The sequence below is a fragment of the Phyllostomus hastatus genome, unplaced genomic scaffold, assembly GCF_019186645.2.
Source record: "Phyllostomus hastatus isolate PE091 unplaced genomic scaffold, TTU_PhHast_1.1 phas_contig_40, whole genome shotgun sequence".
In the NCBI taxonomy this organism is placed as follows: Eukaryota; Metazoa; Chordata; class Mammalia; order Chiroptera; family Phyllostomidae; genus Phyllostomus; species Phyllostomus hastatus.
In genome coordinates, this window is record NW_025333872.1 from 26,707,240 (window position 1) to 26,721,762 (window position 14,523).

Consider the following 14,523-nt stretch of genomic DNA (forward strand, 5'->3'; position numbering starts at 1 on the left):
GAACACTTGTTCTTGACATAGTCACTTTTAAGAAAATCATCACAATTTACATATAAGCCGAGGTATTGTAATAAATTCTGCAACATTGGCCAAGGCTCAGTTCCCTAACTTTGCTATGTATGAAAATTGTTTACCCCTCTAAACTATTTCACAGTTATTTGTTTTTTGTTTGTTATTGAAATAACTTAGTGTAATTTTCATTCAATTGATTTGGTAAAGAGTTGTAAAATATTTGACTTTGAAAGGAAAATTTAATGGTTGTACTTGACAATAAGGTTAATATTACATTAGCAAGTTAGCACTAAAAAAGCAAGTTGTGCCCTGGATGTGTGATTCAGTTGGTTGGCGTGTGGTCCCATAAACAGAAAGGTTATGGGTTCGATTCCTGGTCAAGGCATATACCTAGGTTGAGGGTTTGATCCTCCATCAAAGCACATGCTTTGATTTCAGGTTTGGTCCCCAGCTGGGGCACGTGTAAGAGGCAACCAATTGATGTTTCTCTTTCACATCTGTGTTTCTGTCTCTCTCTCTCCTTCCATTCCCCTCTCTAAAATCAATAATCATGCCTTCAGGTGAGGATTAAAAAAAAAAGCAAGCTGTATTAATAGAGGCAGTATAGTATCCAGAACAAGGTGTATATGGTATATGTGTGTGTGTATATGTGTATGTGTGTAACAGTCCTGCTCTCTATTCTGTCTGTGTGAGACCATTTCTAGAGTGATGTGCTGAACTCACAGTCCACACTTTAAAAGAGTTATTGGCTAACCAATGTGTGCCCAGAGAACAGTGACCATAATATGAAATGACTCCGAACTATCATTTGAAAAATAACTGGTTTCCTGAACTTAAGGCTTGACAGGGACACAAAGGGATGTCATGTGTAAGACCCATAAGATGTTTCTTCCTATGTGAAATAAGATCAATGGACAGAAATTTGGTGAAGGTTAATTGGGGATCAGAAAACACATTTCAGTATTCTCACCTATAATTTGTTTTGTTTTGTTTTGTTTTGCTTTGTTTTCTACCATGCAAATTAAACAGCAAAAGTGCCTGACTTTAATAAACTTTTAGTAGAGTCAGTATCTCAACAGATTCTTTGGTGGAGCTGGTGATATAAATGTAGGAATTTAGACTTATTCCTATAATTAAGAATATCCATCCTGCTTATGCCTAGCTGTGTGTGCACTCACATATACTTGTGTACACACACATGATATACTGTAAGGTCAGAAGATTTTATGACAAATGTTGATTCAACAGCTACTTACTGACTCCCCGTATTTACATGACTATGATTGAGACATGGATTAACCATACATTACTTTGGTGGGCTGGCTTCTCCTTCTTTGAAATGACCCATAAGAACCTGTAATAATAGAGTCTCATTCATTTTATGATTAGGAATATTTTAAGTTTGTCTTATCCTGAACATTAAATGTGATAACATATCCCCATGTGTTAGTGGCATTAAGGACCCAAGAAATACAAAGAATTCAAAAAGTTTGAAGTTTAAAACCATATGCAGTATATATTTTTTTAACTCAAAAATATATTTCTTGGAAAGAAGTACCAGAAAATAGAAGAAAACATACTCCTTCTTAAAATAAAAGGACCCAGATTAGATATCCAAAAAAAAGAATATATTTTATTTCTTAAAATATTTGAGTGCCAACAGTTTAAGAACCATATAAAAATCCAATTTCCAAAAATTACATCCTGAATAAAGCAGGCCTGTAGTCAGAAACATAGAGGTCAAGTTGATGGTACACAAAATCAAAATCATTATTATTTTTAGCTACCTTTTTTATTGGTTTTCATGCTAGAATTATGGCATTCCAATCTAAGTGTTTCTTTCAGTGACTTCACTCAACATTCAAGTAAATTTTCTCCTAATAAATTAGTGGGGAAATATTGAGAAGTTTCTAAGTGTACACTAAATCCACACAGAAGATTATGTTCCTGGAAAACATGCTTTAAGTGAAATAATAGGTCAAATTATATTTTAAATATGAAAATAGGATCTCAGACTTTTTAATCTAAGGCTGAATGCCTATTTAAAGGAAAACACAGACAACATAGTATATAACTTTCTATTTTCTTGGCTTAGTTCTAGTTATTAGCAAATTTTTGTTTACTTGCTTAATGTACCTTTCTTTGCTTGGCCTCATTGGTACTAGATTTGCAAATGATAGCCCTGGGGAGTATGATTCCTTATCAAGTACCCTTTGGACATCACGTATTTCCTGCATAATAAGAAAAGACATTGACTCCAATGTCAAATGAATCAGGAAAATTAATAATTTATCTTTTATGCCTAGCTGTGTTTACTTCAGGGAAATGTGCAATGATAACAAGCAGGTAAAAATGAAATACTTCAATCAGTTTTTCAGAGGGCCACCAGCAGACCGTAAATTACACCTAAGTTTTTTCCAAAATTGTCTCAAAGAGGCTACTTTGTCCTTTTTTTGTTATTGTTGGTATTAATTCCAGGTGCATAGCACTCAAAGAGGTTACTTTGCATTCTAGAAGGGTGCTGTGATTGCTTTGTGAAGGTGAAGACATGCTGTATATGAGAGTAATAACATGGCAATAATTCTATTAGCAGCAGTGTTAGATTTTGCCCTGCTTTGTGTTACCCATGTTGATTCATTTGCCCATCTGTAGTGCAAATTTGTAACAGGAAAGTTACACAGACCCTTTGATGAAAATCCCATAATAGAAAGCCTCGCCCTGGCTGGCGTAGCTCAGTGGATTGAGCTCAGGCTGCGAACCAAAGCATCGCAGGTTCGATTCCCAGTCAGGGCACATGCCTGGGTTGCAGGCCACGGCCCCCAGCAACCACACATGGATCTTTCTCTCTTTCTCTCTTTCTCCCTCCCTTCCCTCTCTAAAAATAAAAAAATAAAATCTTTTAAAAAAAAAGAAAGAAAGAAAGCCTCAGTAACAAGTTTTGAAAGTTATGGTAGCTATGGGAAACATTGATCATAATTTTCTTTCAATAATGGGCTAAAAAACATTGATTGGAAGCCAAAGAAAAAACTGATTTCTTTCTTGTGCTGAGACTGGGAGGAAGAAGGGAAAACAAGTGTACAGAAAAAGCAACTAATGTCTGCCAATCCAGTAAATTTTGACAGGCATTTATTTTGTAGATAGAATTCAATTTGACCCCAAACTGCATGAGGCATCAGTTAGAAACTGCACTTCAGAGTGAATTTAAAGAGGGGCTTATTCTGTTGACATAAATTAGGTTTTAGATAAAGTCCCGACAGAAACATCATCACCCATTTTCTGTTAAACAAAATTTTGTTCTTAAAGTCTGTTCTCTAGTTTTTATACTACTTAATAAATCTCTCTTTTTTGAGATAGAAACAAAAAATGTGCTAACCTGTGCCTAAGGGACTAGAAAAACGGATTTTAAATAATTATAAATTTCTAGTAGGATATCTCTGATAACTTCAAGAAAATCAGTAAGGAGAAAATAATACTAAAGTTGCTGAATAACAAAGTTGTAAACTTTAAACTTCAAATGTTTCAATAATATTCAAAATCTTCCACATGTTGATGTGACATGTGAAGCCAACCCACTTCCCATGAGAGAAAAGGGCCCAAAGTGTCAATCGGCTTATCTTGGAGTTTAGAGTTAGGTTTACAAAGCAAATTTCTAATTGAGAAAGAGCAGAAGCCAAATAACACTGGCCATAGGAAAACATATTTTAATTGAAATTTAAAAAAACGTGTCCATTAAAGCAAGAACCATTCTTAATAGCATAACTTTAGGGGATTTTGATAACCAGTTAACAGTTTGGGTGTAACCCTAACCTGACATATGACTAATATGTTATTTTTAAGAACTGCACATTTTATAAAGATCTCTGAATTTCCAGTTGTAAATCAAGAGGACACAGATTTGGAATAAGACTAATGTATATTTTTAAGTCCTGACTCTGCCCATTCTAGCTTTGTGATTCTGGGTACATTCTTAATGCTGCTGAACCTTAGTTTTCTCATCTATAAAATAAAAATAATAGACCTTGCAGATTTTTTTAAACCACAGGAAGGAATGTGTTTAAAGTATTTACCACAGTGCCTAGCACCTAATAGGTGCTAAAAAACATTCCTTGTTGTTTAAAATACGTACACTGTCTCAGTGCAGCAGATGGGTAGGAAAGCCACAGATTTCTTTGCCATCACCAATTCTTTTCTTAGTATCTCCCAGAAACCAGGGGAAATCCCTTCTCATGAAATACAACAAAGAAATCACCTTGTCACAGCATACCAGAGGGAGACTTGATAAGATTAACTAAAAAGTGTTATATATTCTGTCCCAGGCCAATTGCAGGTCTAAAATCTTACCTCATCACTTACTTCCCCACATCCCTCAGTAAGTTTACTTTGGGATCTTTAATAGGATTTCTCTTTTAGTTTGCTCACCAAGTTCAATGTCTTCTTAACCCCAGAACACCTTAGAATGTTCCTGGGTCTATAGCAGTCATTTTCAAAATGTGGTTGATGAACCAGTGGCATCACTTGTTAAAAAATGTAAATTCCTGGCTGGTACAGCTCAGTGGGTTGAGCACAAGACTGTGAACCAAAGAGTTGCTGGGTCAATTCCCCATCAGGGCACATGCCCAGGTTGCAGGCCATGTCCCCTGTGGGTGGCACTCGACAGGCAACCACACATTGATGTGTCTCTCCCTCTCTTTCTCCCTCTCTAAAAATAAATGAATAAAATCTTTTTAAAAAAGTAAATTCTCCAAAAAATGCAAATTCTCAGGCCTCGACCTAGACACACTAAATTAGAAAGTCTGGGGGTGAGGCTCAGCAATCTGTTCATTCTTTAATTAATTAATTTATTTTTTAATCTTTATTGTATTTTTTTCTTTTTGTTCAAGTACAGTTGTCTTCATTTCCCCCCCACCACTCCATTACCATTTTGTCTCCTGATACCCTCCTTCCCAGGAATCACCACATTGATGTCCATGTCCATGACTCCTTTTTCATTTTTGCTCCATCCTTCCACCCCCTAACCTCCTGCCCCACTAGCTGTCATCCTGCTCTCCATCTGAGTCTGTCCCCGTTTTCCTTGTTAGCTCAGTTTGTTTCTTAGATTCCACATATGAGTGAAATCATATGGTATTTGTCTTTCTCTTACTGGCTTATTTCAATTAGCATAATATTCTCCAGGTACATACATATTGTAGCAAAGGGTAAAATTTTCTTATTTTTTATGGTTGAATAGTATTTCATTGTGTAAATGTCCCATAGTTGTTTTATCCACTAATCTGTTGACAGACACTTAGGCTACTTCCATATCTTGGCTATTGTAAATAATGCTGCAATGAACATAGGGGTGCTTATGTTCTTTCAAATTAGTGCTTTGGCTTCCTTTGGATATACTCCCAAAAGTGGGACCTGAATAACCAACTGAACACGAGCTGGAGAAAAGCCATTATAACCAAGGACACACAGAAGAAACAACTTTACCACAAGACTGGTAGGGAGTGCAGAAGAGGTGCAAGAGGGCTGGCTGGGCTCCCATGGGTATTCTCAAGGGATATTTGAGCAGTTGGGGGGTTCCCCTGAGAAGTGTGGGGTTTAAACCCCAAGCTGGGATCCCCAGCCTTTAGCACTAGAGCAGGAAAGAAACCCATATAATACCCAGCTGTGAGAAGCAGTAGGGGTTCTGTCTGCCAGGGAGAGACACCTAGAGACTAGGAGAGCCTCTTAAAGTGTCAACATACAAAATTTCCTTTGCAGCCACTTTCCCTGAGCTCTGAAAGAGGGAGGGTGGGGTGGACTAGAGATACTTGAGGAGAGTCTGCAATTTGTGGCTCTGGGGAGAGACCTGAAGGAACATTCACCGGGATCCCTACGCTGAGTCATTCCCCATACTGCAGAAGACGTCTTTCAGGCTGAGCACTCCTCTCCACGTGGCATCAGCCTGAGGGGAAGCAATAGCCCTGCCAGCAGGAATTACTCTGCCCCACCCTGTAGAACTTAAGCAATTGGGCTGCTGATTACAACTTGATTAGTTTAACAACTGATCCATTTAGCAACTGATTACTTTAATGCCTAAGGCAGAAAATACAAAGAAGCAGCCAAAATGGTAAGACAAAGAAACAGATCCCAAATGAAAGAACAGAGAATTCTCTAGAAGAACTAGATGAAATGGAGGCAAGCAATTTATCAGATAGAGAGTTTAAAGTAATGATTATCAGGATACTTGACAGCATGAAAAAAGATATAGAAACCATAAAAAAGGACCAGTCAGAAACAAAGAATTCGATATCTGTAATAAATAATGCACTGAAAGGAATAAACAGTAGGTTAGATGAAGCTGAGGATGGAATCAATGATTTGGAAGACAAGGTAGAAAAAAAAAACCTAGGCAGAGCAGCAAAAAGGAAAAAGAATTTTTTTAAAAATGAGGAGAGCTTAAGCAATCTGTTTCAGCATGGCCTCCAGGTGATTTTGTTGAAGGATCAAGTTTGAGTACCACTAGTTGAGATATTAACATGGACATTTCCTAATAGAATCAATGGTGGCAGTTTCAGCAATATGGCAGCGAAGCAAAGGCTCCAGCCTGTTGAGGCACACTGCCAGCTGCCTTGGAATACAAGGCCACTCATCAAGGAAGGAAGTCACCTGTGCCTCTGCACAGAGAAGCACCACTTCCCTCCCCCCAGCCTCACTAGTGCCTCTTCCTGATGCACTAGTCTTAAGATGAGCACAACTGCAGAGATCTGAGAGTCAAACCCAGGTACTCTTGCTATTGCCCAAACATAAGTTTGTGATCTGTTCCCCTACACACCATCTATTCATCTTGAGCCTGGCAAAGCACCTCACACTTACACGGGGCTTATTCCCATTCAGCACTGAGTGGAAGAGACAAATTTAGGTGCTCTCAGTAATCACTAGTCACCCACTCTCCCAGGTGAAGCTGTCTCGCACAGCCCCATAAGCATGGCTGATCAGATAGCTGCACTGCAACTTTCCCAAGTCTGCAGGAAAGAGGCCAGAGCTAAGAACCCTGACTATAATTAACAACCCAAAGGATGCATCCCCAGTACCCTCATCTCCCCATAGAAAATGATCCTTGTCAAGGCTGTGGATCTTCACCCAAAATCCAATGGACTCAATGTCATTAACCCCACAAACCTTCCTGCCTCAGTTCTAAATCCCTAAGAGCCTTCTCTCGTCTCACTTACTGCTGCCCATTCCAGCTATCACTACCTAATGTTTCACCTTATACTCCAATCAGAAGAAACTCATAGTCCATGTTTGAAATTAGCCTCCAGGCAACTCAGGAGACCACAAGTTTGACTGGTCTAAGACATGACAGAATGTTGGAAAGATTCTGTAATCAGAGTTTTTATCAGGAGATTTGAGAACTAAAAATATTGAATTGGCAATATTGCTGACAGTGAAGGTAGACACAATCTAGTCCTTGCCTCCTTCATTTCCCACCAAGACTCAGTCTTACCCCTCTTTCTCCTCAGGTTTTTCTTAGCTCCATAAGCCACAAGTAGCCTTCTAATTAATTAATTATGGGAATGCAAATAGATTTCTCTCGCTCATAAAGAGCCTGATGAATATCTCATCATCAGAATCCACTCAGCTTCCAATTCCACCTCAAAGCCCCTCTAAGGTCTCTTCATTTGTACACCACTTACCATCTTTCACCTAATTCAGCACATATGTGTCCAGAAAGTATCTAGCCATTCTCTGTGAAAAATAGAAACATTTATTGTAGAAGATACAAAATACAAGAAACATTGTACATAGGACAATGATGACACCTCAGTCCCCTTCAAAGAAGGCACCTTGGAACCTCACACAGTTCTCCCAACATCTCTTCTGCTGTTCAAAACACTGCAAAATCCTTTGTTGGAATGTCCAACAGCTGCCCCAATGTATTTTCCTGAATCTCAAAAATGGTCTGAAATCTATTCCCCTCAAAGGTGATTTCAGTTTTGGGAAAAAGCCTGAAGTTGCAGGGCACCAAATCTGGGCTGTAGGAGAGCTGATTCACCTGGGTGCTTTGATGTCTTGCCAAAAAACTCTGCATAAGACATGATGCATGAGCAGGTGCATTGTTGTGATGAAGCTGCCCATCACCAGTTGCCCATAACTGAGGCTGTTTTGTCATATTACATCTCTCAACCAATGAAGAACATTGAGGTAGTACTCCCTATTAATTGTTTGACCTGGAGGGGCATACTTGTGATGGACAACACCTTCCCAATAAAAAAACACAGTTAACATGGTCTTGATCTTGCTGCAACTTTGCCACAGATACTTCAGGCATGGAGAACCAGGTGACTTCCAATGGGATGACTGAGCCTTCATTTCCAGGTCATAGCCATAGCCAAGGGTGTCAAACTCATTTTTACCGGGGGCTGCCTCACAGTTGCCTTCAAAGAGTCAAATGTAACCTCAACTCCTTAACAGTTAAGGAGTAGTTACATTTATACAGTCCCAAAATTATTTCAGCCCTTTGAAGGCAACCGCGAGGCTAATGTGGCCTCCAGTGAAAATGAGTTTGACACCCCTACCGTAGACCCATGATGCATCTCTAGTTATGACCTTCTTGAGGACATCTGGTTCATTGGTAGCAGTTTCAATCAAGTTATTAGCAACTGCAGCACGATGTTGCTTCTGCTCTGGTAGCAGAATCCTCGGAATGAATTTTGTCAACAACACATTTCATGCCAAGCTCCTGCATCAAAATCTCAGACACAGTAGTTTTTGGAACCCTCAGATCAGCTTCTAGTCCTCTCACTGTCAGTCGCCGATCTTTGTTGTTTGCAGCCCATACACATTCAACATTCTCAGGTGTTCTGCTTGTTGCAGGCCTTCCAGAATGTGGATAGCTTTTAACAGATTCTCGACCACCTTTGAAGCTTTTATTTGTGCCACACTTTTATTTGTGCTGCACTCACTGCATCTTCCCTGAAAGCTTTCTGAATCATCTAAATAGTTTCTGTGGAGGAATGTTCACGGTTAATGCAAAATCTGATGCAGGTTCATTGCTCTACTCAGCCATTTTGAATGTGATGGTCACACAGCACACATTTTCACTCAATGGCATCTACCATCCCCACTGACTAGTACACTGAAGTCATCATTGTTCACGCATGCACAGTCCAGTCCACTCTCCTTGGCTACCAGGCTACATCAATGTCATGCAAACTGTTATTATATTAACAATGGCTGGGCTTTTTCCGGACAGACCTCATACACCAGAGGTGGCAATTTAGGTGCCAGTACTCAGCGCATGTGGTACATAGGAGTGGGCTGTGAGCACAGAAAAAGAGGAGATACTGTCACTACTTTTTTTTTCCAAAAATTATTTTTGGAAGTATATACTATATCAGTGTCTGTTACTGGGTTACATGCCATATCTTATTATCATGTGTAGCTTGTAATATGATACAAGACATTATATTAGACCAACATACAAAAATAATTCTGCTCTTTATGGGCAAGTGGACATATTTCTGTGATGAGTAACAGATGCTTAATTTCCATAGAATGTTCCCTGGTGTCAGATGCTCAATATGTACTTGTACTGTTCTGTGATCATATGAAATTGGAAGTTCCTAATACATTTGTGTGATGACTGTGGCCTAGAAATTAACAAAAGAAATCGATACAAATATATTTGTTACATAGATAAGTACATTATATTATATTGGTGTTTCAATAGTTAATTACATTAGCAACCAAGTTTTGCCTTTAGTGTTTAATATATACTGTGATGATAGTAGTTATACTATAGAACACTTATATAATTTAATCTGATCTAAAAAAGCCTCAGCCTTTAAAATAAATGTGTGTATGTTATGTAGCAGAACACCTCTGGTGAAAATGATTTAAATTTTCCAAAAATGAATTAATGAAAGAATAAAAATTTCTTTAGATTTAGACAGTATATAGTATTGCTCTATTTTACTTCATATATTCAAATAGGAATTCTAAGAAATGATATCAAACTTTATTCTGGGTGATGCTTAAAAAGCTGTTGTCTTACAAATTAGAAATGTTTTCTAGAAATAAGACAGGTCAGTGAAATTGTTACTTTGTTTTGAGCTGTCTAAACCCAGAAACACAAGACCCAAAGTCAATGCCTATAAACAGCTAAATCCCTAAGATCTATTGAGAATATCTCATTCTAGCTGGTGTACTATTTACAATCCAGACTCATCAAAAAGGTGAGCCATGAATTCTAGTAATGGAAACTGATAGGCATCTGCTAGAAACCTTCTTACCCAGGACAGGAACAAGATGAATGGGAGGAACTAAAAATTCTCCCAAGTAATTGCTTCAAGTAAAATGCCATTGACCATGTCTTCAAAATTGATTTAAAGGCATTCAACAGATAAAAGCAAGAAAGTTAACATGCTCATATATAGATATATGTATGTATGTTATATATATATATATATATATATATGCATGTTTATATATCTATTGGATAGATAGATGATAGATAGGTAGGTAGATAGATAGATAGATAGAGCTTTTAGACAAGAGATCACTTGGAAGCCAGTAAATCTTTCCCCTGAGAGAGTGTAGGGTGGCAGTTAGGTGCACAGAGCTAAAGTGTGTGAGTTTGAATTTCAGTGCTATCTCCCATTGATTTTGTAATCATCTGTAATAAGATGGTTGTAATAGTAGTATTTACCTCATTCGTTTGTTGTAAGCACAGTGTCTAGCCCAAAGAAAGCCCTTGTCAGACTTTAATATTATGTTTAAAAGGCTAAAAGAGAGAAAATGAAATAAGGGATGCTAAGTAGCATGTAGGAAAACATGGGCTATAGATGCAGAAACCTCAACTCAAATCTCAAGTGATGCCACCAGTTGGGCAACCTTTAGCGTGTTACTGAACCTCTCAGAGACTCCATTTCTTAAAGTGGAAGTACTAATCCTGGACTTGTGAGATCAGCGATAGATGGAAAGCCCCTGTATCAGAATCAGGTTACCTTTCCCTGAAACCTTAGAGCTAGTTATTAAAGACTGCAAAAAATTCTTTATTCATTTGTTTTTTATAGCTAATAACATTTATGCTGTGTATTTTCTTTAGGGTGAAAATGGTTTACATGGAGCTCCAGGCTTACCTGGTCAAAAGGTAAAAGAGATTTTGAGTGTTTCATATAAGTTAAGAATTTTAACATCTTAGAAATTGAATTCATATATACTATAGTAAAATTCAGAGAATGTATTTGATGAAACTGAATTCCCTGACTCAGAAATCCACTAACCAGTCTTTCCAAAGACAACCCACTAACGGATCTTTCCAAGGAGAACCCATGGAAACAACCCCTTCTCAAAGAAGCCAGCCACACTAGGAGAGACTTTGTCATAGAGTATAAGCAGCACACTTCTCTGGATACCCCGACAGTGATGCTTTCCAGGGGCCATGGGAATGTGTACAGCTGCTCTAGAAATGTTTTCACTGTTGTTTGACATTGTCTAAAGTGAAGCATGGAACCGTTTTTACAGCCTTTGACTGTGTTTCATTATTTCTCATTTATCTTCCTTTTTGTATATCCCAGGTTGAGCTGAACATAATAGTTATAATGACCAAATATTAAATGCTATGAAGATTCAGTCTCTTCAAAACTATCTCTTGTTCAGAATGATAAGTTCATAATAAGTTAGGATTTTTACATTGCTGAGCCTCCTTTTTACTGTGCCTTATATCTTACTCTTAACCAAGGTAAACTTCACTTTTATCCCTCTACTGTCTATAAGGGCTGCTTTGTGCTCCTGAGAAGGAGTATATTGTGTGTGATCCGCATTCCTGGAAACACAGAGGCTGGTCTATTCCAGTTTCTTGGAGGGATGGAGAGCCACTTCAAGTGGGGCCAGCTGTCATACCACCCCAATAATCCTGGCACAGGGGAGAGCATTATTGATGCAATAGCAGATGCCTATCAAAGCCAAACATAGCTTTTCTGTGCTCTGGAGAAGTTTTACAGGCCTTAGCAACAGAAGATACTATTGCATCTAGGTTTTTCTCTATGCCTAAAAAATTACTGTTAAAAAGATATACACTTATAGTTTTTCAAAAATCTTCCACTATTTGGCTTGATAAAAAATGATAAGATTGAGCTGGCAGCAACAAAATTGCAAGCTTCTGAATTTCTTCACAGCAGTTCTAGACAAAACCCATTGATGCAGCATGTGCTGCCTCTGCAAGTCAAGTTACAAGCCAAGGGACATACAGATTTATCTGCTGGGAAATAGTTTTGGACTTTCCAGCAGCTGTTTGCGGTGGCTGCATCATGCTGTCATTGTGGCTGATGTACTGGGGTGTTTAGCAGTTTCGATATCAGCTTGAATTAACAAAACAAGTTAAAGTCTATATTTTAGGGAAAATGGTAGAAAAAAGATAGGCCATGCATTCAGTGGCAAATATACCCAAACACTACCCCATTTTCTTTCCCGATACATTTTTTGAGGGTAGATGAAGCAGAAATAATTATCTAATCTTGTATGTGTACGTAAACACAAATATATACATTTGATTATTTGAAAAGACACTATATATATATATGTGTTAAAAAGCTGACATCCTTTTTAACATGAATTTTAATTATATTAAGTGTTATTTTATTGAAGCATTACCTAAAAAATACTAGAGATAAGAAACCCTTCATCCTTTCTTTTGGTGCACTCAGGAAATGTTTGCTGGGTGCTTCTTCAGTATTTAGGAATATTTAAATTTTGCGGAACTCAGTATTGGTTTAGAATTTACATATTAGAAATGGTCCCTATAATTGTTGATTTTTTCAATGTTAGAAATTTTATAATAGTTATTATAATAATTATGTGTTAAAAGCAGTGTTCCTATTATTGTACACATTATATTTCTCTTCTATAGGGAGAGCAAGGTGTCAAAGGCAGCAAAGGAGAAATTGGTGAAAAGGTAAATGTTTCTCTTTACATGCATATTTGTAAAAATAAGTTGTGTTCTTGAAAATATTTTCAAGCAGAATATCTAACTTGTTTGTGTGTTCATATAAGCAATTGAATAATTTTATAGAGTTGATTTAAAGTATTTGTTTCAATTAAGATAGACTTGATATATTGATGTTTGCCAGAAATATTTTGAAACAAGTTTGGATAGTCATTATATCTAGATATTTCTATTTAAATACATTCTATATAAATAATTCAAACATTTATTAAACATTATATTTTTGTGTTATAACAAAACACAAAAACATAAAATTGTGCTATAACAAAACACAAAATTTTGTGTTATTAATGCACCAAGTGTCCAATTCTTTAAATAAATGCTTTAAGTATATATCTGACTTATTAGTGGAATTTTCCCTCAGGAAATAAATGAGAAAAAGCTAGCTATAATGTAGTCCCACAGAAAAGAGATGGAGTACTCAAAATAGTTTGAAAGATTTTAATGTAAGGATGGTTTAAATGGTGTGGGCAAGGTATGGGAAAAAACCCACTAGGATTGTGCAGTGTCTTAGATTGAGTTGCAATAGACTCCTTAAACTCCACATGGTCACTGGTTACCAGTCTCAGAGTCAAAGAAAACCATGTGGAGAGGGCCAGATAAAAGCTGAATAAAACAGTTAACCCAATAATCAAGCAATCTTCTTTAAATTCAAGTATGCAGCTTTCTCCTGAAAGTACACAAATTAGGAAGTGCCTTAGTTATCTAAAATTTCCCTTCAGAAAAACATTTGAATCCCTCTGCATTTCATAAGCCTACTTTTATTTTTAAATAGAACAAAAACAGAACCATTTCTTTGTTTCATAAAATGTCATGTAATTGGACTGCCAGAGAAGGGCTAGAAAAGGGAATAGATAATCTCAAATATTAAATTGCTTAAATTTCGTTTTCTTGGTGATCAATTATTTGCCTCTTTAATAAGTGTTTATAGACAGAATGAACATCCACTATAACTATAAGACAAATTGCACATGGTGTTAAGTTACTGGATAATTTTCCTCACAGAACTGTGAGGGAGAGAAAAAGATAGCCATATAATGATCATGAAATTGAGCATAATTAAGTGATGACTGTTCTTAAAAGTGAGCCTGTCTTCTAAAGAATCCTTTGAGTATTTTTGCTTTAGAATAAGTCATTTCAAGGCCATGCTTTCAACTAAATGCTTTATTTACACATATTTCTATTTTATTTCATGGGATTTTACCTGTAGGAATAGGTGAGAATAAGCAAGGAAAAGAGATATATTATCTGTAATTTAAAGTCATCATCTCACTAAAATCTTAGTGGTTATTTGGATATTTTTTTACATAGAACTTAGTAATAAACTGGTTCTCACCGTCTCTGAGGTATAGGAAAACATTCAATATATGTGACTTCAAAGATTTTCCTTCTAACTTTTTTGTATCAATGAACTATTGTCTTCAAATAGTCAATTTCACCATAAGGTGAAAATATAGAGAATGATTGAGATATCAGGAAGAAATAAAGCATCAAATAGAAAAGATAATACCTTGAATTAGAATTAAAACTGAAATGGT

The 14,523-nt window shown here is 36.9% G+C and overlaps 1 protein-coding gene across 1 annotated transcript in view; it reads left to right on the top strand.

Annotated features, from left to right (window-relative positions):
• Positions 1-14,523, top strand: part of COL19A1 (collagen type XIX alpha 1 chain) — a 330,577-nt gene that overhangs the window by 87,732 nt on the left and 228,322 nt on the right. Inside the window, exons 10-11 of the mRNA XM_045843183.1 lie at positions 11,087-11,131; positions 12,890-12,934. Coding sequence (XP_045699139.1) covers positions 11,087-11,131; positions 12,890-12,934 — 90 coding nt within the window. The remainder of the gene's footprint in view (positions 1-11,086; positions 11,132-12,889; positions 12,935-14,523) is intronic.